Source organism: Borostomias antarcticus (genome assembly GCF_949987555.1).
Source record: "Borostomias antarcticus genome assembly, chromosome: 19".
NCBI classification, from domain to species: domain Eukaryota; kingdom Metazoa; phylum Chordata; class Actinopteri; order Stomiiformes; family Stomiidae; genus Borostomias; species Borostomias antarcticus.
In genome coordinates this window covers 3634954-3660321 of record NC_140252.1, presented here as the reverse complement: position 1 = coordinate 3660321, position 25368 = coordinate 3634954, and the positions used below count along the sequence as shown (strand labels likewise).

At 46.1% G+C, this 25368-nt stretch overlaps 4 protein-coding genes across 4 annotated transcripts; 2 read left to right on the top strand and 2 right to left on the bottom strand.

Annotated features, from left to right (window-relative positions):
* Window positions 1-10946: 10946 nt before the first annotated feature.
* Window positions 10947-11324, top strand: LOC311321883 (histone H2B-like; the record flags this gene model as incomplete). The annotated part of the gene is made up of 1 exon (XM_084453898.1): window positions 10947-11324. The coding sequence occupies one exon, from the start codon at window positions 10947-10949 to the stop codon at window positions 11322-11324; it is 378 nt and encodes a 125-aa protein (XP_084310024.1).
* Window positions 11325-12335: 1011 nt separating this feature from the next.
* LOC311321896 (histone H4) lies at window positions 12336-12647 on the bottom strand (the record flags this gene model as incomplete). The annotated part of the gene is made up of 1 exon (XM_084453910.1): window positions 12336-12647. The coding sequence occupies one exon, from the start codon at window positions 12645-12647 to the stop codon at window positions 12336-12338; it is 312 nt and encodes a 103-aa protein (XP_084310036.1).
* A 10778-nt stretch (window positions 12648-23425) lies between these two features.
* On the top strand, window positions 23426-23737 carry LOC311321911 (histone H4; the record flags this gene model as incomplete). The annotated part of the gene is made up of 1 exon (XM_084453925.1): window positions 23426-23737. One exon carries the CDS (start codon window positions 23426-23428, stop codon window positions 23735-23737), a length of 312 nt encoding a protein of 103 aa, XP_084310051.1.
* Window positions 23738-24697: 960 nt separating this feature from the next.
* On the bottom strand, window positions 24698-25075 carry LOC311321880 (histone H2B-like; the record flags this gene model as incomplete). The annotated part of the gene is made up of 1 exon (XM_084453895.1): window positions 24698-25075. One exon carries the CDS (start codon window positions 25073-25075, stop codon window positions 24698-24700), a length of 378 nt encoding a protein of 125 aa, XP_084310021.1.
* Between the last annotated feature and the right edge of the window lie 293 nt (window positions 25076-25368).

The window sequence follows — 25368 nt, the reverse complement described above, 5'->3', positions numbered from 1 at the left end:
GGTTCAACACTGACCTGAGAATCAACTAGGCTAAGGGCTTAAAAATTCACAAAACTCATCTCCAATGATGTATTTCAACTCAACAATGTATTTTAAATTCAACGGAGTCATTATTAATCATTGACTTTATTTTCTGCAAATGCCATCATTTTGTTTACAAAGACTTCACGCACCACTCGCCCATTATATGCCAATGGGTGGGAGGTGCAAACAAATGTGGGTGGGAGGTGTAAACAAAATGCTTCAACAATGGATGACCATGGAGAAAATGTCCATATGTGTCTCAAATAATTAATTTTCCCCATAGGGATTTTGGACTACACTCCACAATGGCGGCACTGCTACATCCAATAAAGTGACGTCAGACCACACGCCCGACAGCAGGGAAAGTGGGCTGGGGGGTGAGGGAGTTCCTGAGCATGCGCGGTCAAATTTAGTTCGTTGGGGAAACGAGGACGTCAGAGTTCAACGCAGATAATGACGGGAGCCTTGCCTAAACATTTGCATACTCCCCCTACATATACCGGGTTACTACAAACCGCTTTACAGCCGTTCCTGAGAAGCAAGGAGTCATCATCGTGAGAACTGTGACAGACGTATTACACAAACACGTCTCCCTATTGTGAGCATCAGGAACGTGAAAAAAAGTTTTGACCGCAGCACCTCGCGGTGTCTGCGGTCCCCTCATACCAAATGCGTTTGAAGAACATTAAAACAAACACATTCTAAAAAACAAACAAATTTGCTCCTGCAAAAACCATGGCCGACCAGGCCGGCCGGCACTGGGTCAGGCTGCGTTTTGTTGGGCAGGGTGAGCCTCCTACCCGAGACTCTGTTGGTCGCCGCTTGTTTAGCACGACCTGGATTGAGGTAAGCGAGGTTTTCTCGTTTATCGAGCTTCCCTCCAGAAAAGACTTTGAGCTAAGCTTTCACACAGATCGCTCTCTGCGGAAATTCTTGGGTTTGTTTGCAGATAGAGCAGACAGTGATTGGAAAGACTTTGAGGCACACTCCTCCGTCCCAGCTGACACCCTGTCCATTATTGTCAAGTTCTGGACCGCGAGGGTCGCTGACCATGACGTGGAGCACTACCTCCGCCGGTACTGTACCATCCTGCGGCCGGTGGAGAAACTTTTGGACAACCTTGGGCTGTGGTTTGGGGTGCGGCGCTACCGAGTCAAGCTTAACCGTGACGGCGAGGGGCGGCTCACATCCCTGCCAAATTCCATCTCCCTCGGCCCATACAATGGCAAGATCACTCACCCGGGGCAGACCCAGCGGTGCTACATCTGTCAGTCAATTTCCCACCAAGCTAAAGATTGTCACGTGGTCAAGTGCTGGCGCTGTGGACAAGTCGGCCACAAGGGGAAGCAGTGTGACAACACCGAGACCTGCACCCTGTGCCTAGGTGAAGGCCACAGCTATTTCACCTGCCCATCCTCATATAGTAACCGGGCCAGAGCAACAGGTGGGCAGCGCCCAGCTCCACCAACCTCAACATCTGCACAGGAGGTTTCATTACCAGCACCCACGACAAGTACAGCGGCAGAGCCAGAGACCTACCAGCATCCTCAGAGCCAGCAGCACAAGGCACCACCGGCAGCAGAGAGAACAGCACCGCAGAACCCCCTACCCCCAGTGACTTCATCGGCAGCACCGGCAGAGACGGAGGATCCAGCTGCGGCACCAACACCATCGGCAGCAGCTCCAGAGACGGCAGCATCCACCGAAGCGGCGGCGACGGCGGTGACAACGGCGACGAAGGTGGCACCAGCGACGGAGGCGGCATCGGCGAGGGAGGCGGCACTGTCGACGGCGTCAACAGCGGCGGAGAGCGGTACAGACGTGACGACAACCTCACCAGCGACACCACCAACAGCTGAGTCTGACTCTGAGTCAGACACATCAACCCAGCTCCCGGAAGACAACAGCGGCATCGGGACGTGGGCATCACAGGACATCAGCCAGAACAGCTTGACCAGTTACCAGGTGGCAAGCGTGGTACCCGACTCAGCCAGCCTGCGCGTCGATCTGGACGAAGCCCTAGCCATGCTGTGCGGGCGGACGGAAGGCGAGGAAGGCGCCTCTCTACAGGTGACACCAGAAAACTTCCCCAATCTAGTGGGCAAGAGAGGGAGATTGTCCCCTGAGGACACTAGAACCCAGGAAAGAAAGAGAACGAGAAATAAGAAAGACAAGAAGAAGAACAAAAATCATGAATGATGTGTAGACTTGTCTTATATCTAGCTGCAACTATATACCTCATGAGCCTAAACATTGCTACCATCAATCTCAGAGGTATTTTATCGGCAAAGCCGAGGAGAGAGAAGCTAGCGGTCCTTCAAAACATCAAAGCCGATGTCATCTTTGCACAGGAGCTATGGCTAAAAACAACAGACGATGTTAGAGATGTAAAAGCACGTTGGTTGAATGGACACTCTGAATTCACCATCGGCACTGATAGAACAGATGGTATAGGAATCTTCTTTAACACAAAAGACGTAGAGATAATAAAGAAACGAGAGCTCATACCTGGTCGCCTGCTAGTTTTGGATTGTATCATGAAAAAGCAAAAACTCAGGCTGATCAATGTCTATACAAGTCAGAAGGACAAGGAAAAAGTACAACTATTTGATAGGGTCAAAGAGGTTTTGTGCGGACAACATGATATAATTCTGGCAGGAGATTTCAATACCACTACTGAAATCAACGACCGTATCCCAGCGAGACCTTTCAAGCCTAGCCGAGCTAGCAGAACACTTCAAACCACATGTGAAATGTTCAAAATGAAAGATGTTTTTAGAGTTCTCCACCCAAATGCAACCGGTTTCACTCGTTTTGAAGCTAGGTACAAAACGAGGATAGACAGGGTTTATGTATCCGACAAGTTTAATGTACAAACGTATGGAACAGAGGCCTGGGTCAGCTCTGACCATTTGGCTGTACGGACCACGGTCAGCCTCCCAAGAGCAGGCCCCCGGCAGAACAGCTGGAAATTAAATGTGCACTGTCTGAAAAACACAGATGTGCTACAAAGTGTGAGAAATGAAATTCGAAGAGTGAAAGAATTAAGAGTTCTCACCGGCTCGGCTGTAGAGCTATGGGAGGAGATGAAGAGAAGCCTTAAAAGGCACCTTATTCTTCAATGTAAACTTTTAAATGGAAATCGAAATAAGGAGTATAATGATTTAATGAAAACATATATAGATATTAAATGTATAAGGAAATGCCTTTTGACCGAGCATGATGAAAAGAAGCTTGAAGATGTTGAGACAAAGCTTGCAGTTTTTAATAATGAATATGTAAGTACAGTGAAAGTGCATGCAGGAGTAGAAGCAGATGACCCTTCAAACATTCATACGATCATACATAAATATAAGGAAAGAGTAGACCATAAATGTATCAAAGTACTTAGAAACAGAGATGGCAATATTGTCCATGATGATAAAGAAATCACTCAAGTGATCATAGACAACCTCGAGGAAGTGTATGGGAATGTTAATGACAGCTCACAGGGTCCCGAGTACTTCCTATCGAAGGCCTCGCTGGCAGGTGTCTGTGAAACTGCAGGGCTGCTGGGTCCCATAACCAGAGAGGAGATCATGTCTGCCATCTTACTTCTGAGTAGAGGTAAATCACCAGGTCCTGACGGCCTCCCAAGTGAGTTCTACCAGGCTTTCTCCGGGGAGCTTGTAGAAATGTTGGCTTTTACCTTCAATGAAGGTATTGCTACAAACCACATGCACAGTAGTTTTTACCAGGGCATTATTTCTCTGATCTTTAAAAAGGGTGATGAAAGTGATTTTAATAACTGGAGACAGATAACCTTAACGAACATAGATTATAAAATATTTGCTAAAATAATAATGTTAAGAATAAGTAGTGTCCTAGAACGAATCATAGAGGAGGAACAGACATGTGCAATAAAAGGTCGCGTCATGTGGGACAACCTGAGTAAAATCAGAGAAATGATAATGGCAGACAGGCCTACAGATCAGGGCTTCTTCATTGTCGGGTTTGATCAGAAGAGAGCTTTTGACCTCATAAACCGGGAGTATGTATGGTGTGTCTTAAAAAAATATGGGTTCCCCGAAGTATTTATCGATATGATTAGATTATTGTATGCGAAGTCGCAGGTGGCCGTCAAGGTTAATGGGAGTCTTACTGATTTTATTGAGCTAAAGAAAGGACTGAAACAAGGGTGTCCTCTGAGCGCAGCGCTCTATGTTATAGCCATCAGCCCACTACTCAACAGAATAAAGAATGATAAAAGAATCAGAGGAGTTAAACCGTATAGGACAAGAGAGAGGGTGGCTGCCTATGCCGACGACGTGACTGTCTTTATAAAAAATCAGAAGGAACTCGACATAGTGAGAGAACACTTTCATGAGTATGAGCAGGCTTCAGGAGCCAAGTTAAATGATAGCAAAACTGAGTGCATCTGGATAGGAGAGGAAAAGAAAAAACCTAAGCTGCTCATAGATGTAAAAGAAGAAATGAAAATATTAGGAATTTTATTCAGCAATAAGGATGTCATACACAAAAATTGGCAGAGAAAAGAAAAAGAAATAGAAGAAGAGACTAACAAGTGGAGATTCAGGACAAGTACATACAACTCAAAAATACAGATTGTAAAGACCTTTATTATATCAAAACTACTTTTTTTAGCCAACATACTCCCACCACCTGCAACCACAATGCAAAAGATTAATAAAATGTGTGTTCGTTTTATATGGGGAAGCAACAGGGAAGTGGCAAAGAGAGCCCTGATGTATAAGAGCACGGCACATGGTGGTCTCGGTGCTGTAGATGTTGGCCTGAAGCTGAACATAGCTTATTGTAGGAACATAGCAAAAGGAATACAAAATAAAGCAACATGGATAGGGGAAAAAGACCAGTGGAAACGAACAAGACGTGGACCAACCGTACCTGGTCACAAGGTGTCATATGCAGTCTTCGTAGACAAGTACGCCGGTCTAAATATTGATTGGTGCTCTCAAACTAGCAAAAGCATATATCAACAGATAAGTGACCACCTCTATGGGGGGATGGTATTGTATAAAGATTTAACAGAAGACCAAAGTAAACAATTAATCAAATATTTAAACTGTGATGATATATCTGGAGTCATGCGTGACACTATGTGGCTGACGGTAAACGGCAAACTACCCGTCAGAGAGGTGCTGAACTACCTCCCCTCAGTCAGGACAGTGGAGTGCCCAATGCCAACCTGTAAAGAAATAGAAACAATAGAACACCTTATAATAGAATGTGATAGAGCCAAATATGTATGGAAAAAAATGTATGATATAGGAGTCAAAGTGCCTTGTGAATGGAAAATGGTGTATGCCAATTTTGACAGCACCGACAACCATAAACTGTTTTATATATGTATCTGTATCACTGTTTTTAAACTATGGAAAACCCGGTGCAAAATGTCTATTGATGGCACCTTCATTGGCTCATGTATGATTTTCAAACAGATCAAAACCGAACTCAAAAGGAGAAGGACCATTGATCTAAACAGGACACACCCGAGACTTAACTGGGCCACAATTGATCTGACCTGACTTGAATTGTTTATTGTTTTGTAATATTGTATTGAATTGTAGGCCTGTTATTCAACTAGCTATTGCACAATGGCACTTTGAATTTTTAATCTGATTATTGTTGTTAAACTGTCAAGTATTGTATTTTTTGTAATGTACTAAAATTATCAATAAAGCTCTTAAAAACGTCGTTCCTGAGAAGCAAGGAGTCATCATCGTGAGAACTGTGACAGACGTATTACACAAACACGTCTCCATATTGTGAGCATCAGGAACGTGAAAAAAAGTTTTGACCGCAGCACCTCGCGGTGTCTGCGGTCCCCTCATACCAAATGCGTTTGAAGAACATTAAAACAAACACATTCTAAAAAACAAACAAGTTTGCTCCTGCAAAAACCATGGCCGACCAGGCCGGCCGGCACTGGGTAAGGCTGCGTTTTGTTGGGCAGGGTGAGCCTCCTACCCGAGACTCTGTTGGTCGCCGCTTATTTAGTACGACCTGGATTGAGGTAAGCGAGGTTTTCTCGTTTATCGAGCTTCCCTCCAGAAAAGACTTTGAACTAAGCTTTCACACAGATTGCTCTCTGCGGAAATTCTTGGGTTTGTTTGCAGATAGAGCAGACAGTGATTGGAAAGACTTTGAGGCACACTCCTCCGTCCCAGCTGACACCCTGTCCATTATTGTCAAGTTCTGGACCGCAAGGGTCGCTGACCATGACGTGGAGCACTACCTCCGCCGGTACTGTACCATCCTGCGGCCGGTGGAGAAACTTTTGGACAACCTTGGGCTGTGGTTTGGGGTGCGGCGCTACCGAGTCAAACTTAACCGTGACGGCGAGGGGCGGCTCACATCCCTGCCAAATTCCATCTCCCTCGGCCCATACAATGGCAAGATCACTCACCCGGGGAAGACCCAGCGGTGCTACATCTGTCAGTCAATTTCCCACCAAGCTAAAGATTGTCACGTGGTCAAGTGCTGGCGCTGTGGACAAGTCGGCCACAAGGGGAAGCAGTGTGACAACACCGAGGCCTGCACCCTGTGCCTAGGTGAAGGCCACAGCTATTTCACCTGCCCATCCTCATATAGTAACCGGGCCAGAGCAACAGGTGGGCAGCGCCCAGCTCCACCAACCTCAACATCTGAACAGGAGGTTTCATTACCAGCACCCACGACAAGTACAGCGGCAGAGCCAGAGACCTACCAGCATCCTCAGAGCCAGCAGCACAAGGCACCACCGGCAGCAGAGAGAGCAGCACCGCAGAACCCCCTACCCCCAGTGACTTCATCGGCTGCACCGGCAGAGACGGAGGATCCAGCTGCGGCACCAACACCATCGGCAGCAGCTCCAGAGACGGCAGCATCCACCGAAGCGACGGCGGTGACAACGGCGACGAAGGTGGCACCAGCGACGGAGGCGGCATCGGCGAGGGAGGCGGCACTGTCGACGGCGTCAACAGCGGCGGAGAGCGGTACAGACGTGACGACAACCTCACCAGCGACACCACCAACAGCTGACTCTGACTCTGAGTCAGACACATCAACCCAGCTCCCGGAAGACAACAGCGGCGTCGGGACGTGGGCATCACAGGACATCAGCCAGAACAGCTTGACCAGTTACCAGGTGGCAAGCGTGGTACCCGACTCAGCCAGCCTGCGCGTCGATCTGGACGAAGCCCTAGCCATGCTGTGCGGGCGGACGGAAGGCGAGGAAGGCGCCTCTCTACAGGTGACACCAGAAAACTTCCCCAATCTAGTGGGCAAGAGAGGGAGATTGTCCCCTGAGGACACTAGAACCCAGGAAAGAAAGAGAACGAGAAATAAGAAAGACAAGAAGAAGAACAAAAATCATGAATGATGTGTAGACTTGCCTTTTATCTAGCTGCAACTATATACCTCATGAGCCTAAACATTGCTACCATCAATCTCAGAGGTATTTTATCGGCAAAGCCGAGGAGAGAGAAGCTAGCAGTCCTAAAAAACATCAAAGCCGATGTCATCTTTGTACAAGAGCTATGGCTAAAAACAACAGACGATGTTAGAGATGTAAAAGCACGTTGGTTGAATGGACACTCTGAATTCACCATCGGCACTGATAGAACAGATGGTATAGGAATCTTCTTTAACACAAAAGACGTAGAGATAATAAAGAAACGAGAGCTCATACCTGGTCGCCTTCTAGTCTTGGATTGTATCATGAAAAAGCAAAAACTCAGGTTGATCAATGTCTATACAAGTCAGAAGGACAAGGAAAAAGTACAACTATTTGATAGGGTCAAAGAGGTTTTGTGTGGACAACATGATATAATTCTGGCAGGAGATTTCAATACCACTACTGAAATCAACGACCGTATTCCAGCGAGACCTTTCAAGCCTAGCCGAGCTAGCAGAACACTTCAAACCACATGTGAAATGTTCAAAATGAAAGATGTTTTTAGAGTTCTCCACCCAAATGCAACCGGTTTCACTCGTTTTGAAGCTAGGTACAAAACGAGGATAGACAGGGTTTATGTATCCGACAAGTTTAATGTACAAACGTATGGAACAGAGGCCTGGGTCAGCTCTGACCATTTGGCTGTACGGACCACGGTCAGCCTCCCAAGAGCAGGCCCCCGGCAGAACAGCTGGAAATTAAATGTGCACTGTCTGAAAAACACAGATGTGTTACAAAGTGTGAGAAATGAAATTAGAAGAGTGAAAGAATTAAGAGTTCTCACCGGCTCGGCTGTAGAGCTATGGGAGGAGATGAAGAGAAGCCTTAAAAGGCACCTTATTCTTCAATGTAAACTTTTAAATGGAAATCGAAATAAGGAGTATAATGATTTAATGAAAACATATATAGATATTAAATGTATAAGGAAATGCCTTTTGACCGAGCATGATGAAAAGAAGCTTGAAGATGTTGAGACAAAGCTTGCAGTTTTTAATAATGAATATGTAAGTACAGTGAAAGTGCATGCAGGAGTAGAAGCAGATGACCCTTCAAACATTAATACGATCATACATAAATATAAGGAAAGAGTAGACCATAAATGTATCAAAGTACTTAGAAACAGAGATGGCAATATTGTCCATGATGATAAAGAAATCACTCAAGTGATCATAGACAACTTCGAGGAAGTGTATGGGAATGTTAATGACAGCTCACCGGGTCCCGAGTACTTCCTATCGAAGGCCTCGCTGGCAGGTGTCTGTGAAACTGCAGGGCTGCTGGGTCCCATAACCAGAGAGGAGATCATGTCTGCCATCTTACTTCTGAGCAGAGGGAAATCACCAGGTCCTGACGGCCTCCCAAGTGAGTTCTACCAGGCTTTCTCCGGGGAGCTCGTAGAAATGTTGGCTTTTACCTTCAATGAAGGTATTGCTACAAACCACATGCACAGTAGTTTTTACCAGGGCATTATTTCTCTGATCTTTAAAAAGGGTGATGAAAGTGATTTTAATAACTGGAGACAGATAACCTTAACGAACATAGATTATAAAATCTTTGCTAAAATAATAATGTTAAGAATAAGTAGTGTCCTAGAACGAATCATAGAGGAGGAACAGACATGTGCAATAAAAGGTCGCGTCATGTGGGACAACCTGAGTAAAATCAGAGAAATGATAATGGCAGACAGGCCTACAGATCAGGGCTTCTTCATTGTCGGGTTTGACCAGAAGAGAGCTTTTGACCTCATAAACCGGGAGTATGTATGGTGTGTCTTAAAAAAATATGGGTTCCCCGAAGTATTTATTGATATGATTAGACTATTGTATGCGAAGTCGCAGGTGGCCGTCAAGGTTAATGGGAGTCTTACTGATTTTATTGAGCTAAAGAAAGGACTGAAACAAGGGTGTCCTCTGAGCGCAGCGCTCTATGTTATAGCCATCAGCCCACTTCTCAACAGAATAAAGAATGATAAAAGAATCAGAGGAGTTAAACCGCATAGGACAAGAGAGAGGGTAGCTGCCTATGCCGACGACGTGACTGTCTTTATAAAAAATCAGAAGGAACTCGACATAGTGAGAGAACACTTTCATGAGTATGAGCAGGCTTCAGGAGCCAAGTTAAATGATAGCAAAACTGAGTGCATCTGGATAGGAGAGGAAAAGAAAAAACCTAACCTGCTCATAGATGTAAAAGAAGAAATGAAAATATTAGGAATTTTATTCAGCAATAAGGATGTCATACACAAAAATTGGCAGAGAAAAGAAAAAGAAATAGAAGAAGAGACTAACAAGTGGAGATTCAGGACAAGTACATACAACTCAAAAATACAGATTGTAAAGACCTTTATTATATCAAAACTACTTTTTTTAGCCAACATACTCCCACCACCTGCAACCACAATGCAAAAGATTAATAAAATGTGTGTTCGTTTTATATGGGGAAGCAACAGGGAAGTGGCAAAGAGAGCCCTGATGTATAAGAGCACGGCACATGGTGGTCTCGGTGCTGTAGATGTTGGCCTGAAGCTGAACATAGCTTATTGTAAAAACATAGCAAAAGGAATACAAAATAAAGCAACATGGATAGGGGAAAAAGACCAGTGGAAACGAACAAGACGTGGACCAACCGTACCTGGCCACAAGGTGTCATATGCAGTCTTCGTAGACAAGTACGCCGGTCTAAATATTGATTGGTGCTCTCAAACTAGCAAAAGCATATATCAACAGATAAGTGACCACCTCTATGGGGGGATGGTATTGTATAAAGATTTAACAGAAGACCAAAGTAAACAATTAATCAAATATTTAAACTGTGATGATATATCTGGAGTCATGCGTGACACTATGTGGCTGACGGTAAACGGCAAACTACCCGTCAGAGAGGTGCTGAACTACCTCCCCTCAGTCAGGACAGTGGAGTGCCCAATGCCAACCTGTAAAGAAATAGAAACAATAGAACATCTTATAATAGAATGTGATAGAGCCAAATATGTATGGAAAAAAATGCATGATATAGGAGTCAAAGTGCCTTGTGAATGGAAAATGGTGTATGCCAATTTTGACAGCACCGACAACCATAAACTGTTTTATTTATGTATCTGTATCACTGTTTTTAAACTATGGAAAACCCGGTGCAAAATGTCTATTGATGGCACCTTCATTGGCTCATGTATGGTTTTCAAACAGATCAAAACCGAACTCAAAAGGAGAAGGACCATTGATCTAAACAGGACACACCCGAGACTTAACTGGGCCACAATTGATCTGACCTGACTTGAATTGTTTATTGTTTTGTAATATTGTATTGAATTGTAGGCCTGTTATTCAACTGGCTATTGCACAATGGCACTTTGAATTTTTAATATGATTATTGTTGTTAAACTGTCAAGTATTGTATTTTTTGTAATGTACTAAAATTATCAATAAAGCTCTTAAAAACGTCCTGAGAAGCAACGAAACCTAGAAAAATGCCCGAACCGGCAGCTAAGTCCGCGGCCAAGAAGGGCTCTAAGAAAGCCGTCTCCAAGACCGCTGCCAAAGGCGGCAAGAAGCGCAGAAAGTCGAGGAAGGAGAGCTACGCTATCTACGTGTACAAAGTCCTGAAGCAGGTCCACCCCGACACCGGCATTTCCTCCAAGGCCATGGGGATCATGAATTCCTTTGTGAACGACATTTTCGAGCGCATTGCCGGAGAGTCCTCTCGCCTGGCGCACTACAACAAGCGTAGAACCATCACCTCCAGGGAGATCCAGACCGCCGTGCGCCTCCTGCTCCCCGGTGAGCTGGCCAAGCACGCCGTGTCCGAGGGCACCAAGGCAGTGACCAAGTACACCAGCTCCAAGTAAAGAGGCGGCTTTTCACGCTCCATTCTACCCAAAGGCTCTTTTAAGAGCCACCCACATATTCTATAAAATAATGCAATTCCATGGTGCTAGATTTTTGTTTAATGTTTGTATACATTGTGTGCTCGGGATGCGTGCTGTAATTGATCCCCGAATGTGTAATTTGTTGACCATCTCTCTGGGGATCAATGCAGTTCTCTAAGCCTGGAGCATTGCGCGCCTTTTCTTATTCTTCTAAGCCCCCCGGTAACGTTAGAATACACGGATCGCAGGCTTGGTCGACGGCGAGGATATTTACGATTGATAGTGAGTTATCCCCGTCGGTAGCCGATCACGAAATATGACCATGTAGACTGATTCTAGACTATTAGTAGCCCATTACGGTGGGTGACAGTTGAGTGGGATTCAACCCTCTTCTACAGGAAAACAATGCCAGCAGTGTTGGGAGGAGCAGCCATTCTTGCATTGCCTCGCAGCCAGACTCGACGCGAAAATAAATATTTCACAATAGAAACTGGACTTCAAAGCCGTCCGGGACGATTTGAGTGGGAGACCTAGGCTAGGCTACTTGCCCTGCGGACTACAACAAGCTACAACAATTCATTGTAACACAATTCAGATCGGAATAACGGCGAAAACGTCTTTTCCTCTTAGAAACTCCGCTAGCTGATGGTCTTACTTTAATTGTTGACGTATTCGATAACGGCACTCGGTTGATTTTATTAACGCTACCGCTCGTGAGCTGCAATTGTGTACAGCACTTAGAATATCTTACAATACTTAATCTGGAGATTTTAAATAAAATGTATTCGTACATTTACTATGAGCATCTATTGACCATACTTACAATACTTAATCTGGAGCTTTTAAATAAAATGTATTCGTACATTTACTATGAGCATCTATTGCCCATGACTGAGCATTCGACATAATAGACATGGCTTGTAATTGTAGATGTGGGTGGCTCTTAAAAGAGCCGTTGGGTCGGTATGGCACAAATTATCCAGAAAACGCTTATCCGCCGAAGCCGTACAGGGTGCGTCCCTGGCGCTTCAGAGCGTAGACCACATCCATGGCGGTGACGGTCTTTCTCTTGGCGTGCTCGGTGTAAGTCACGGCATCACGGATGACGTTCTCCAGGAACACCTTCAGAACACCGCGGGTTTCTTCGTAGATCAGGCCAGAAATACGCTTCACGCCACCACGACGAGCCAGACGACGGATCGCAGGCTTGGTGATGCCCTGGATGTTATCACGAAGAACCTTGCGATGGCGTTTGGCGCCTCCCTTGCCGAGTCCTTTTCCTCCCTTACCGCGGCCTGACATTTTTCACACTTCGTCTATCAAGTTGTTAGCTTGACTGCTGAACTCCAGAAGTGTGGCGTGTTTATTATGTCGTGAATGCGGATGTGATTGAACACAGTGGGCGCATTTTTCTGCCTGGGTGGAGCCCCACTAGATAGAACCTCCTACCTCAGCCCAACCCTTCAAGCAGCACGTCCTCAACCAGGCCAGGTCCAGCCTGGACTATGTGCGTGGCTGGCTTGTTTCTGTTAAAGTCCAAGTTAACCAAAATCAGAGATTTGCTTGAAAACACATTCTATGTGTTAGTGATGCATTGCTGATAACATGTAAAAATGGGATGAACCATGTGTAGTACTGAATTGTGAAGTTAGACCAGTTTTGTTTTTTTGACCCGTTTTGATTTCTGGATTTCCTGGGCGGGCTTAAAATGGTACTTGTTGACGTAGAGCAGTGTTCTTAGCATATCCCCGCCCTAACATTATATAAAGCTAGAACGGATTTGAATCTTCGGTTCTCCTGCTCAATCTTGAGTCTAGAATTAGCTAGTTTTAACCAGCAGTCTAGAATTAGCTAGTTTTTCTTAGTTAGCAATGCCTATGCATAAAACTAAACGAAAACGCATCCTTCCTGGATGCCAGCAGGAATGGGATAATAAGGTCTCCTTCTTTCAACTCCCGAGTAAAGCTGAAATGAGAAGCAAATGGTTAGCATTTTTGAAGAGCCATGGTGTTACAGAGGAGTCTGTCAACGCTAGCGCCCGCCTCTGCAGCAAACATTTCACTCCTGAAAGCTTCTGCAATTATAATATGAGGCTTTTGGGTTTCACGGACTCACGACTGGTCCTTGTGAATTCGGCGGAGCCAACCATCTCCCTCCCCGGCCTCCATTCTCCTCCTGTCGCATCAACCTTTGGTGCCGACACCGCTGCCTTGTGTGCTTATAGCTAATTAACGTTATAACGTTAGCTAGGTAACGTAAGCAATAGGAAAATACACTGCTACGTTAATATACAAAATATGTGTCTTGACATTTATGTGGTAATGTCAGCTATGATGAATTATATGTAATCTTAGGAGGAATTATAGCTAACATTAGCTATGTAGTTTGTTGCAGATGGGAGTGTGTATATAACCTTAGTCTAGCTAACATAGCTAGCAGCACCGACCAGGCGACCACCCACCAAATAACGTTACTGATGATATATTGTGACTATAAGCGTTAACTATACAGAAACTGCCTGCCATATTTGTGGCACCTGATGTGCGTATGGGTTCACCGGTAATGGTTACAGTATATTTATCCAGCGGGAGACCGGGAGGCGGGAGCGAGGGGTATGGTTAGGTAGACCAGCTGCAGCTGGAGAAAGCATACCCTCTCCCAGTGAAGCGGTGCTTGGCGGCTACTGGCTGAACATTCCAGGGCCGCGTTTCCCAGATTCGCCGATTCTCCGCACTACGACGCTTCTCAAGGTATACCTTGGCGAAGGGACCGTTTTTCCTACGAGTGTTTCCCAGACTATCCCTTAGTGGGCGCCTGAAGATACATCGTTAGGTCCATCCCAAGATACATCGTTAGAGGAGCTGTCCCTGGGCGCGGTGCTGAAAAAAGAATGAATCGATGCTGCACACATCGATGGCCATTCGTAAAGTCACTGAAATGACGTGCCAATATAATACGTGCTGTCTTAATTATTTTATTTCAGTCTAAATATTACCAAAAAGGAAGCAAAACCTTTCGGAAGCTCATCTGCTAATGTATTTAAGAGTCAAAGCGAGACCTCGTGATAGTCCCAATTCATACATCAAATTACATTACATCAAATAAAATATCCAAGAAAGAGCATGGATCGGATCGGGACATATAAGCCCCGTCGAGGATGTCTTGAAAGGCCAGGAAAAAATACTTTAATGATGATAGGCAATGATGATAGCAAAATGACCACTGATTTAGTTATCATACAAACAAAGGTATAATGGCCATATAAATTGCCCCTGTGGCAGTAGCATTCCCACGTTAAAATTCGCGCGGATACGATGACTAATTTAATCTATCAGGCACCGGTGTTGGCACATGTGGCCTATAAAAAAAACAAGGGTAACTGCACATATTGAGCGACATGGCAGATATGAAGAGGAAGCGTGTGATAGCGTTCACCAAAGAATAACTAGTGATCATGCTGGACGAGGTGGAGCAACCGAAGGCCGTCCTGTTTGGCGGCTACCAGGAGGGCCTATGCACAACTCTAGTAGGCTACTTCCTGAAATTAGACATGCTTCTCTATTTCCTGTCCTACACTTTGGATGAAATGATTATTCAGGAATTCCTGAATAATCATTTCATCCAATAGTTTAAGACAGGAAATAAAGAAGCATGTCTAATTTCAGGAAGTAGCCTACTGGAGTTGTGCATATAGCCCATTGAAGAAGGCTGCATGGGCGAGCATTGCAGCGCGGATGGGTGCTTCCACTCCTGGGCCACCCAGGGAGTGGACAGTCGTCAGCAAGAAATGGGAGGACTTCGCCAGTCAGGCCAAAAGCCAGGGGGCGGCAGTGCGCCGAGAGGCAGAGCACCGTGCCTTCCCTCACCCCGGAGGAGGAGAAGGCCCTATCGATCATCGGCCTCACAGCCTCCCAAAGCATCACTGGTGGCCTTGATTTGGAGTCTGGAGAGGGCCCCTCCAACATCCAGCCCTCAGCTGAGTCACCCCAAGCCTCCCAGTCCTCTGGAGAGGAGACCCCAGCGCAGTCAGACTGCTCCACCCCGTGGACACGCTCTCCCCCAACCCCCCACACACCCCATGACGTCCCCCCCCCCCCCCCCCCCCGCCCCCCGTGAGAGGCAGCTGAACACCACGGATGCGAGGTGCGACTGCAGCGAGGAGCTCCTGGAGGTGGGGAGGCAGAGGCTGGGTGTGCAGCGTGAGAGGCTGGACCTGCAGAACAGGCAGCAGGCCCTAGCGGAGGCACAGTTTGTGTGGCCCTCCATATCAGTGCCCATCATTCTGCCAACTCCAGGTAGGCTAAGTGAGTATTTTGTATACTCTGTCTATTCCCACACTGCATGCATTCCATTCAATGTCGCTAATTGAATTTTCCTCCCTTGCAGATGATGCAGATGCCTGAGACACACTGCACACACTCACCACACACACTACATACACCGACCACACCACTCATCCTTCCTACGTGTTGCTACCTTGTTGTGGTGGGAAGGCTTGTGTGCCTCCATGACCATGAAGGCTATACTGGTGGGGGGTCACCCCCCAGCAGGTTCAACCATGCCGGGCAGGTTCAGCGTAGAGGCCAGACGAAAAGCAACAACTGGGCCAAAAACAAACAGCATTTGTAAGATCACTAAATACTGTGAATCTGTTAGCAAAGTACACTATAAGGACAACAGTATTGGGACACCTACACATTACAACTTTCATGACTTCCCATTCTAAATGAATAGGCATCATATGGAGTTGGTCCATATGCAGCTATAACAGCCTCCACTGTTCTGGGAAGGCTTTCTACAATATTCTGGAGCGTGTGTGAGAATATTTGACTATTCATCTAGATGGCCTCATTGGATTAATCAATTCGCCAGGATATCTGTCTGACAATATATAAAGACAGCCAGAAAAGTAATGTCATCAAATTATCCCTTTACATAAGAAAATGTTGTTGTTGTTCACAAAGTGGAGTATATTAGGCTATGGATAGTCCGTATATGTTGCTTGGCTCAATAAAAGTTTTAAAAACAACATTCCCATGATGTGCTCTGTAGGCTCCATGACATTATTTTCATCATTCAAGTTAATTGTATTTTGTGTACACTAATGATGTGAATCGCGCAGGTAGGATAGATAGATGTGCGCTGTATTGCAACTCTCCTTTTTAAAAGTGTAATTTTGCTCTAATCGAGCTAAAACTATAACGGGATGAACGGAGCGCATCGCCAAGGGACAGCTTACGATGGGGTCCGACCGCCCTTCGTAACGTATCCCTTGGCTGTGGTATACCTTGGCTAAGAAGGCTCTGGGAAACAGCACTTCGGCTCCAAGGAAGGCTAACGATGTATCTTCGGAAGGTACATCGTAAGGGCGATTTACGATGTACCCTGGGTGGAGCTGCTTCCCAGAGCCTTCGTAGACAAGGTATACCTTGGCTTGAGAAGGTTCTGGGAAACGAATCGCCACCTAGAGGTGGACCTAACGACGTTCTTAAGAAGCACGTAGCGCTACGATGCCTTAACGATGCCTCTGGGAAACGCGGCCCAGTGGAGGCTGGTGACTCAAAAAACTGAGGAGGACAGGAGGAAGAGAGGCGAACCGCCCATGGGCGCCGGGGGGCACTTTCCCTCAGTCAGTTATTAATTTAAAATATCAGCTTTAAAGTGGATTTACAGTCAATTGTAGCATATGAACAACTGAATAACACTTTCTCTAACTACATGCAGCATTTATTTATCATATTCATGATAAAATATTACAAAACAACAATAAAACATTGTAAGCAATAGTTGTTGTAATGGATTGTACTCTTCTCTAAAGAGAGAAAATAATTGATATTGGTGAGGTGCTGGAGAGGTTAGGTGATATATGAAAAATGTTTTTGATTAGGGGACACTGAGGTGTGCTGGCTCTCAAACAGTTTGTTGGCAAATAGATTTGACAACTGGACAATGGAATACGTTGCACAGCAACACAGTATCCAACAGTTCGCTCATGGCTAGCTAGCAATGGTACAGCTATGGGATTAGCTCATTTGGGTTGCTGTCAAAGCTGCCACTATTGCTATAGCCTACAATTATCAGAACAATATGAACATTCAGTTGAAAGTTTTCCATCCACCCATCCATCACTGGATGAGGAATAAGCACCGCAAAGCGATCAATTCTCACGCAAGCAGGAGCCAGGCTGTGGATTTCTCCGATCCGGTGTTGCGACCCAGTCTCTAGAAATATTTTGGACGAGTTGCCGACAGTTTGCGCCTCCAGCCAATCTGCGAGCCTGCCTATGCCGTAGCCTGACGTGCACCTCGTAGCTAACTTTACCGGCTATAGCCAGCCAGTGGAACTGTCGTGTTCAGACGGCTCTAGCTCAAAAAGTATTTATGTCAGCTTGGATATTTAGATGGCTAGAATCAAGACAAATAGACGAACAGTTTGATGTATAATATGTCGTATAATCCTTTGGGATGTATTATATTATGGAGCTACGAACACACAAAAAGTCTCCAATGGCACAGGGAAGAGAAACACAGACATCAACGCCGACTCAATCGGCCTTCACTGTGGTGAATCTGGAATCTGGAATGTGATTGGACTAACAAAATGTCAATATCTGAATCCTGTTCAGACAGGGCCGGAGTACTGTCCTCCCTTGCGTTAATTTTTCAGTGTTTTGGCCAATCACAAATTAGCAAGAAATAAAGGCATTACATTGATTTAAGAGAAAAGAACCCGCCCTAAGGGAGGCTAGCCTCCCTTCCATATATATCTATCATACCAATCTTGGATTGCTACTGTAACCCTAGATAATTATTGTATTTCATTATTTGGTAGTGTTGTCTATCATTGATTATTTAGTACATTTGTATTTTTATTATTTTGTGAGTTTGTATTTTATTATTTTGGATAGAGTTACATCCACACTTATTCCCCTTCTGGATATGTTAGTTCCTACAGTAGAGAGCCCCCCTGGGGACTTGTATTGGGGGTACACACCTGTTAGACGGGGAGAAGAACGTGTTCTCAGGTCTGAGCGTTTTGGCTATGTTGTAGGACTGCCGTATCTGCCGTATCCATTAATAAAGGACTGGGTGTTTAACCGTAACCATTTGTAGCCCTGTATAATTCCCTTCAACGCCCCAGGAGACTCGGAGAGTAAGCTACTCGATTTTTAGGGCTACAGACTGGTGACAGCGGGTTTTTCTTTTTTTCCCCTTCCCGCTGAAAGTTCTTTTCGGAGTTTCTAGCCGAGGCAGTGGACTATGATGGCTTATTTTTCAATTCGCCAAGAAGCTAAGTGGTGAGTGGACTTGGCAAATACCCCTGGAATTGATCAATTCTGTAGGGGGAAAGGACATTCTAGTACCAGTTGCTTCTTTATAGTTGGACAATAGCCAAGCTAGCAGGCATATATCAAAGTGCGAAGCTGAAAACATGTCAGACGAGGACGGATCAGAGGAAAACGCTGCAGTGCAACGTCAAGACAACGTGACTTCATCTACAAGAGTGATTCACTACCGAATTGAACTCCCTCCATGCTTTCACAGAGACGGCAAAGATAAAGAGAGTTTTTCTCTATGGAGAGCCAGGTTAGAACTCGCAGTGAATGCTTGCACTGACGCAAAGAAACATGATCTAGCCACCATTCTTCCGACTAGGCTAAGTGGAGACGCACTTGCATACTGGCTGTCTTTAGCGCCTGCTACGCAGAAGAATTATAAGGACTGTGTCGCCAAACTGAATGACGTTTTTGGAAGGAAGGAATTTTTGCTACACTTCCAGACTTTTGTCAATGCTAGACAGCGGATGCCTAAAGAGCCTTTGGAAGTGTATGCGGCTGAGGTCTCGAGACTTGTTCTGGAGGCATTTCCAGATTATGGTGAGCCAGCCATAGCCATGGAAAGGTTCAGACGCTTCATAGCCGGTCTTGACCCAGTTCTCCAGTCAAAGTGCCATGAGCATGGGGCCACAAGCCTAGAAGAAGCCCTGGTCATTGCATGTCAATGTGAACGTGCGCAAGAAGCTCTCAGGATTGGCCCTCCATATCATGCGAGCCACATGACACCTATGCCGGGCACGTCTGCTACCTCGTCCCAAGGTGGCCAGCTCTCAGCGATGGTGTCCACAAAGACTTTTTCCAACTCAGATAAGTCGTCTGAACTCATGTCTGCCGTCAAACAGCTGACATCTGATGTTAAAGCTCTCAGACTGGAAGTGAGTCAGTTGAAGGGACAGCGTGATCCTGCTTCAAGTGGTCATCAAGATGATTTCCCCAGACAGAGACATTCCTCACCTGGGCCGCGTTTCCCAGATTTGCCGAATTTCTCTGCACTACGACGCTTCTCAAGGTATACCTTGGCGAAGGGACAGTTTTTCCTACGAGTGTTTCCCAGACTATCCCTTAGCGTGCGCGTGAAGATACATCGTTAGGTCCATCCCAAGATACATCGTTAGAGGAGCTGTCCCTGGGCGCGGTGCTGAAAAAAGAATGAATCGATGCCGCACACATCGATGGCCATTCGTAAAGTTACTGAAATGACGTGACAATATAATACGTGTTGTGTAAATCATTGTCATTGCAGCCTAATATTACCAGAAATGAAGTCCTGCTCCCGAAGCTAATCTGCGAATATATCTAAGAGTCAAGGCGAGCCCGCGTGATAGTCACAATGCATAGCCTACTATTGCATCAAATTTAATATACCAGCAATAACATGGATCGGATCGGGTCATATAAGCCTTGTCTGGGATGTCTTGAAAGCGCATGAAAAAATACATGAATAGGCAGTGATGATCGCAAAATGAACACCAATTTAATCATCACACAAACTAAGGTTTAATGCTCATATGAATAGCACCTGTGTCAGTAGCATTCCCATGTTAGAATCCACGCGGATACGATGACTAATTTAATCTATCAGGCACCGGTGTTGGCGCATGTGGCCTATAAAAAAAACAAGGGTAACTGCACATATTGAGCGACATGGCAGATATGAAGAGGAAGCGTGTGATAGCGTTCACCAAAGAAGAACTAGTGATCATGCTGGACGAGGTGGAGCAACCGAAGGCCGTCCTGTTTGGCGGCTACCAGTAGGGCCTATGCACAACTCCAGTAGGCTACTTCCTGAAATTAGACATGCTTCTCTATTTCCTGACCTACACTTTGGATGAAATGATTATTCAGGAATTCCTGAATAATCATTTCATCCAATAGTGTAAGACAGGAAATAAAGAAGCATGTCTAATTTCAGGAAGTAGCATACTGGAGTTGTGCATATAGCCCATTGAAGAAGGCTGCATGGGCGAGCATTGCAGCGCGGATGGCTGCTTCCACTCCTGGGCCACCCAGGGAGTGGACAGTCGTCAGCAAGAAATGGCAGGACTTCGCCAGTCAGGCCAAAAGCCGGGTGGCGGCAGTGCGCCGAGAGGCAGAGCACCGTGCCTTCCCTCACCCCGGAGGAGGAGAAGGCCCTATCGATCATCGGCCTCACAGCCTCCCAAGGCATCACTGGTGGCCTTGATTTGGAGTCTGGAGAGGGCCCCTCCAACATCCAGCCCTCAGCTGAATCACTCCAAGCCTCCCAGCCCTCAGCTGAATCACCCCAAGCCTCCCAGTCCTCTGGAGAGGAGACCCCAGCGCAGTCAGACTGCTCCACCCCGTCGACACGCTCTCCCCACACACCCCATGACTTCCCCCCCCCCCCCCCCCCCCCGCCCCCCGTGAGAGGCAGCTGAACACCACGGATGCGAGGTGCGACTGCAGCGAGGAGCTCCTGGAGGTGGGGAGGCAGAGGCTGGGTGTGTAGCGTGAGAGGCTGGACCTGCAGAACAGGCAGCAGGCCCTAGCAGAGGCACAGTTTGTGTGGCCCTCCATATCAGTGCCCATCATTCTGCCAACTCCAGGTAGACTAAGTGTGTATTTTGTATACTCTGTCTATTCACATTCTGAATGCATTCCATTCAATGTCACTAATTTAATTTTCCTCCCTTGCAGATGATGCAGATGCCTGAGACACACTGCACACACTCACCACACACACTACATACACTTAACACACACTGCCCACCCACCACAGTACACTGCGCACACACACTACATACACTCACCACACCATTCATCCTTCCTACGTGTTGCTACCTTGTCGTGGTGGGAAGGCTTGTGTGCCTCCATGACCATGAAGGCTATATTGGAGGGGGGTCACCCCCCAGCAGGTTCAACCATGCCGGGCAGGTTCAGGGTAGAGGCCAGACGAAAAGCAACAACTGGCCCTCCAGGTTGGGGGTTGGGCATGGGTCTAACAACCCCACCCCGGAAAAAGACCGCCTGTTACAGGACAAAAGTCTGAAGAACAAACCTGCCCATGTTTTTTCCCAACCAATATTAAACAAGTTCCCTTCATCCTGTATATTTGTTGTTTCTTGCCACATTACAACAGTAGAGGTTTTGAAGAAGGCACACAATATAACAAACAGCATTTGTAAGATCACTAAATACTGTGAATCTGTTAGCAAAGTACACTATAAGGACAACAGTATTGGGCCACCTACACATTACACCTATAGCAACTTTCATGACATCCCATTCTAAATGAATAGGCATTATATGGAGTTGGTCCCCCCTGTGCAGCTATAACAGCCTCCACTGTTCTGGGAAGGCTTTCTTCAATATTCTGGAGCGTGTGTGAGGATATTTGACTATTCATCTAGATGGCCTCATTGGATTAATCAATTCGTCAGGATATCTGTCTGACAATATATAAAGACAGACAGAAAAGTCATGTCATCAAATTATCCCTTTACATAAGAAAATGTTGTTGTTGTTCACAAAGTGGATTATATTAGGCTATGGATTGTCCGTATATGTTGCTTGGCTCAATAAAAGTTTTAAAAACAACATTCCCATGATGTGTTCTGTAGGCTGACATTATTTTCATCATTCAAGTTCTTTATATTTTGTGTACACTAATGATGTGAATCGCGCAGGTAGGATAGATAGATGTGCGCTGTATTGCAACTCTCCTTTTTCAAAGTGCAATTTCGCTCGAATCGCGCTAAAACTATGACGGGATGAACGGAGCGCATCGCCAAGGTACACTAACGATGGGGTCCGACCGCCCTTCGTAACGTATCCCTTGGCTGTGGTATACCTTGGCTAAGAAGGCTCTGGGAAACATCGCTTCGGCTCCAAGGAAGGCTAACGATGTATCTTCGGAAGGTACATCGTAAGGGCGATTTACGATGTACCTTGGGTGGAGCTGTTTCCCAGAGCCTGTAGCCAAGGTATACCTTGGCTTGAGAAGGTTCTGGGAAACGCATCGCCACCTAGAGGTGGAGCTAACGACGTTCTTAAGAAGCACGTAGCGCTACGATGCCTTAACGATGCCTCTGGGAAACGAGGCCCTGTGCAGTAGTAAGCTAGCTCCTTTTTCCTCTGTGTGCGCACCCCCTTTATAATGGAGGTCTACGGGCCTCTGCTAAAAACTATGATAAAAATGCATTTTCAAGGCAGCCAGCTCGTCCATTGGTTCACGCTGTAGGTCCGCTAGCCTTGTGTTATCTGGGTTTATCCCTTACCTTTGTCCAGAAACAGAAGTTGAACCAATTGCAGCAAAATAGTTAACGTTACAGGAATCATCAGTGTAACTTCTTTAACACTGACCACTACCATTAATGTTATATGCTGCTGCTAGTTATTGTGAGGTAACTGGCTATCCCACTCTTATTGTGCTGGATTAGTATTGGAACTGATGTGTCCAGGCGACAAGACCTATCTTCATTTATCATATATTATTTCATGTCATTTCAATTCACAGCTATTTCAGTGGCATGACTAGCTTCCGTCCTACCCGTCCATAACAGAAACAAGCCAGCCACGCACATAGGCCAGGCTTGGCCTGGCCTGGTTGAGGACGTGCTGCTTGAAGGGTTGGGCTGAGGTAGGAGGTTCTATCTAGTGGGGCTCCACCCAGGCAGAAAAATGCGCCCACTGTGTTCAATCACATCCGCATTCACGACATAATAAACACGCCACACTTCTGGGGTGCAGCAGTCTAGCTAACAACTTGATAGACGAAGTGTGAAAAATGTCAGGCCGCGGTAAGGGAGGAAAAGGACTCGGCAAGGGAGGCGCCAAACGCCATCGCAAGGTTCTTCGTGATAACATCCAGGGCATCACCAAGCCTGCGATCCGTCGTCTGGCTCGTCGTGGTGGCGTGAAGCGTATTTCTGGCCTGATCTACGAAGAAACCCGCGGTGTTCTGAAGGTGTTCCTGGAGAACGTCATCCGTGATGCCGTGACCTACACCGAGCACGCCAAGAGAAAGACCGTCACCGCCATGGATGTGGTCTACGCTCTGAAGCGCCAGGGACGCACCCTGTACGGCTTCGGCGGATAAGCGTTTTCTGGATAATTTGTGGCATACCGACCCAACGGCTCTTTTAAGAGCCACCTACATCTACAATTAAAAGCCATGTCTCTATGTCGAATGCTCAGTCATGCGCAATAGATGCTCATAGTAAATGTATGAATACATTGTATTTGAAAGCTACAGATTAAGTATTGTAAGATATTCTAAGTGCTGTACACAATTGCAGCTCACGAGCGGAAGCGTTAATAAAATCAACCGAGTGCCGCTATCGAATTACGTCAACAATTAAAGTAAGACCATCAGCTAGCGGAGTTTCTAAGAGGAAAAGACGTTTTCGCCGTTATTCCGATTGGAATTGTGTTGTTACAATGAATTGTTGTAGCTTGTTGTAGTCCGCAGTGCAAGTTTCCTAGCCTAGGTCTCCCACTCAAATCGTCCCGGACGGCTTGGAAGTCCAGTTTCTATTGTGAAATATTTGTTTTCGCGTCGAGTCTGGCTGCGAGGCAATGCAAGAATGGCTGCTCCCCCCCAACACTGCTGGCATTGTTTTCCTGTAGAAGAGGGTTGAATCCCACTCAACTGTCACCCACCGTAATGGGCTACTAATAGTCTAGAATCCGTCTACATGGTCATATTTCGTGATCGGCTACCGACGGGGATAACTCACTATCAATCGTAAATATCCTCGCCGTCGACCAAGCCTGCGATCCGTGTATTCTAACGTTACCGGGGGGCTTAGAAGAATAAGAAAAGGCGCGCAATGCCCCAGGATTACAGAGACAACTGCATTGATCCCCAGAGAGTTGGTCAACAAATTACACATTCGGGGATCAATTAATTACAGCACGCATCCCGAGCACACAATGTATACGAACATTAAACATACAAATCTAGTCTCTACCACCATGGAATTGCATTAATTTATAGAACATGTGGGTGGCTCTTAAAAGAGCCTTTGGGTAGAATGGAGCGTGAAAAGCCGCCTCTTTACTTGGAGCTGGTGTACTTGGTCACTGCCTTGGTGCCCTCGGACACGGCGTGCTTGGCCAGCTCACCGGGGAGCAGCAGGCGCACGGCGGTCTGGATCTCCCTGGAGGTGATGGTTCTACGCTTGTTGTAGTGCGCCAGGCGAGAGGACTCTCCGGCAATGCGCTCGAAAATGTCGTTCACAAAGGAATTCATGATCCCCATGGCCTTGGAGGAAATGCCGGTGTCGGGGTGGACCTGCTTCAGGACTTTGTACACGTAGATAGCGTAGCTCTCCTTCCTCGACTTTCTGCGCTTCTTGCCGCCTTTGGCAGCGGTCTTGGAGACGGCCTTCTTAGAGCCCTTCTTGGCCGCGGACTTAGCTGGCGGTTCGGGCATTTTTCTAGGTTTCGTTGCTTCTCAGGACGTTTTTAAGAGCTTTATTGATAATTTTAGTACATTACAAAAAATACAATACTTGACAGTTTAACAACAATAATCATATTAAAAATTCAAAGTGCCATTGTGCAATAGCCAGTTGAATAACAGGCCTACAATTCAATACAATATTACAAAACAATAAACAATTCAAGTCAGGTCAGATCAATTGTGGCCCAGTTAAGTCTCGGGTGTGTCCTGTTTAGATCAATGGTCCTTCTCCTTTTGAGTTCGGTTTTGATCTGTTTGAAAAC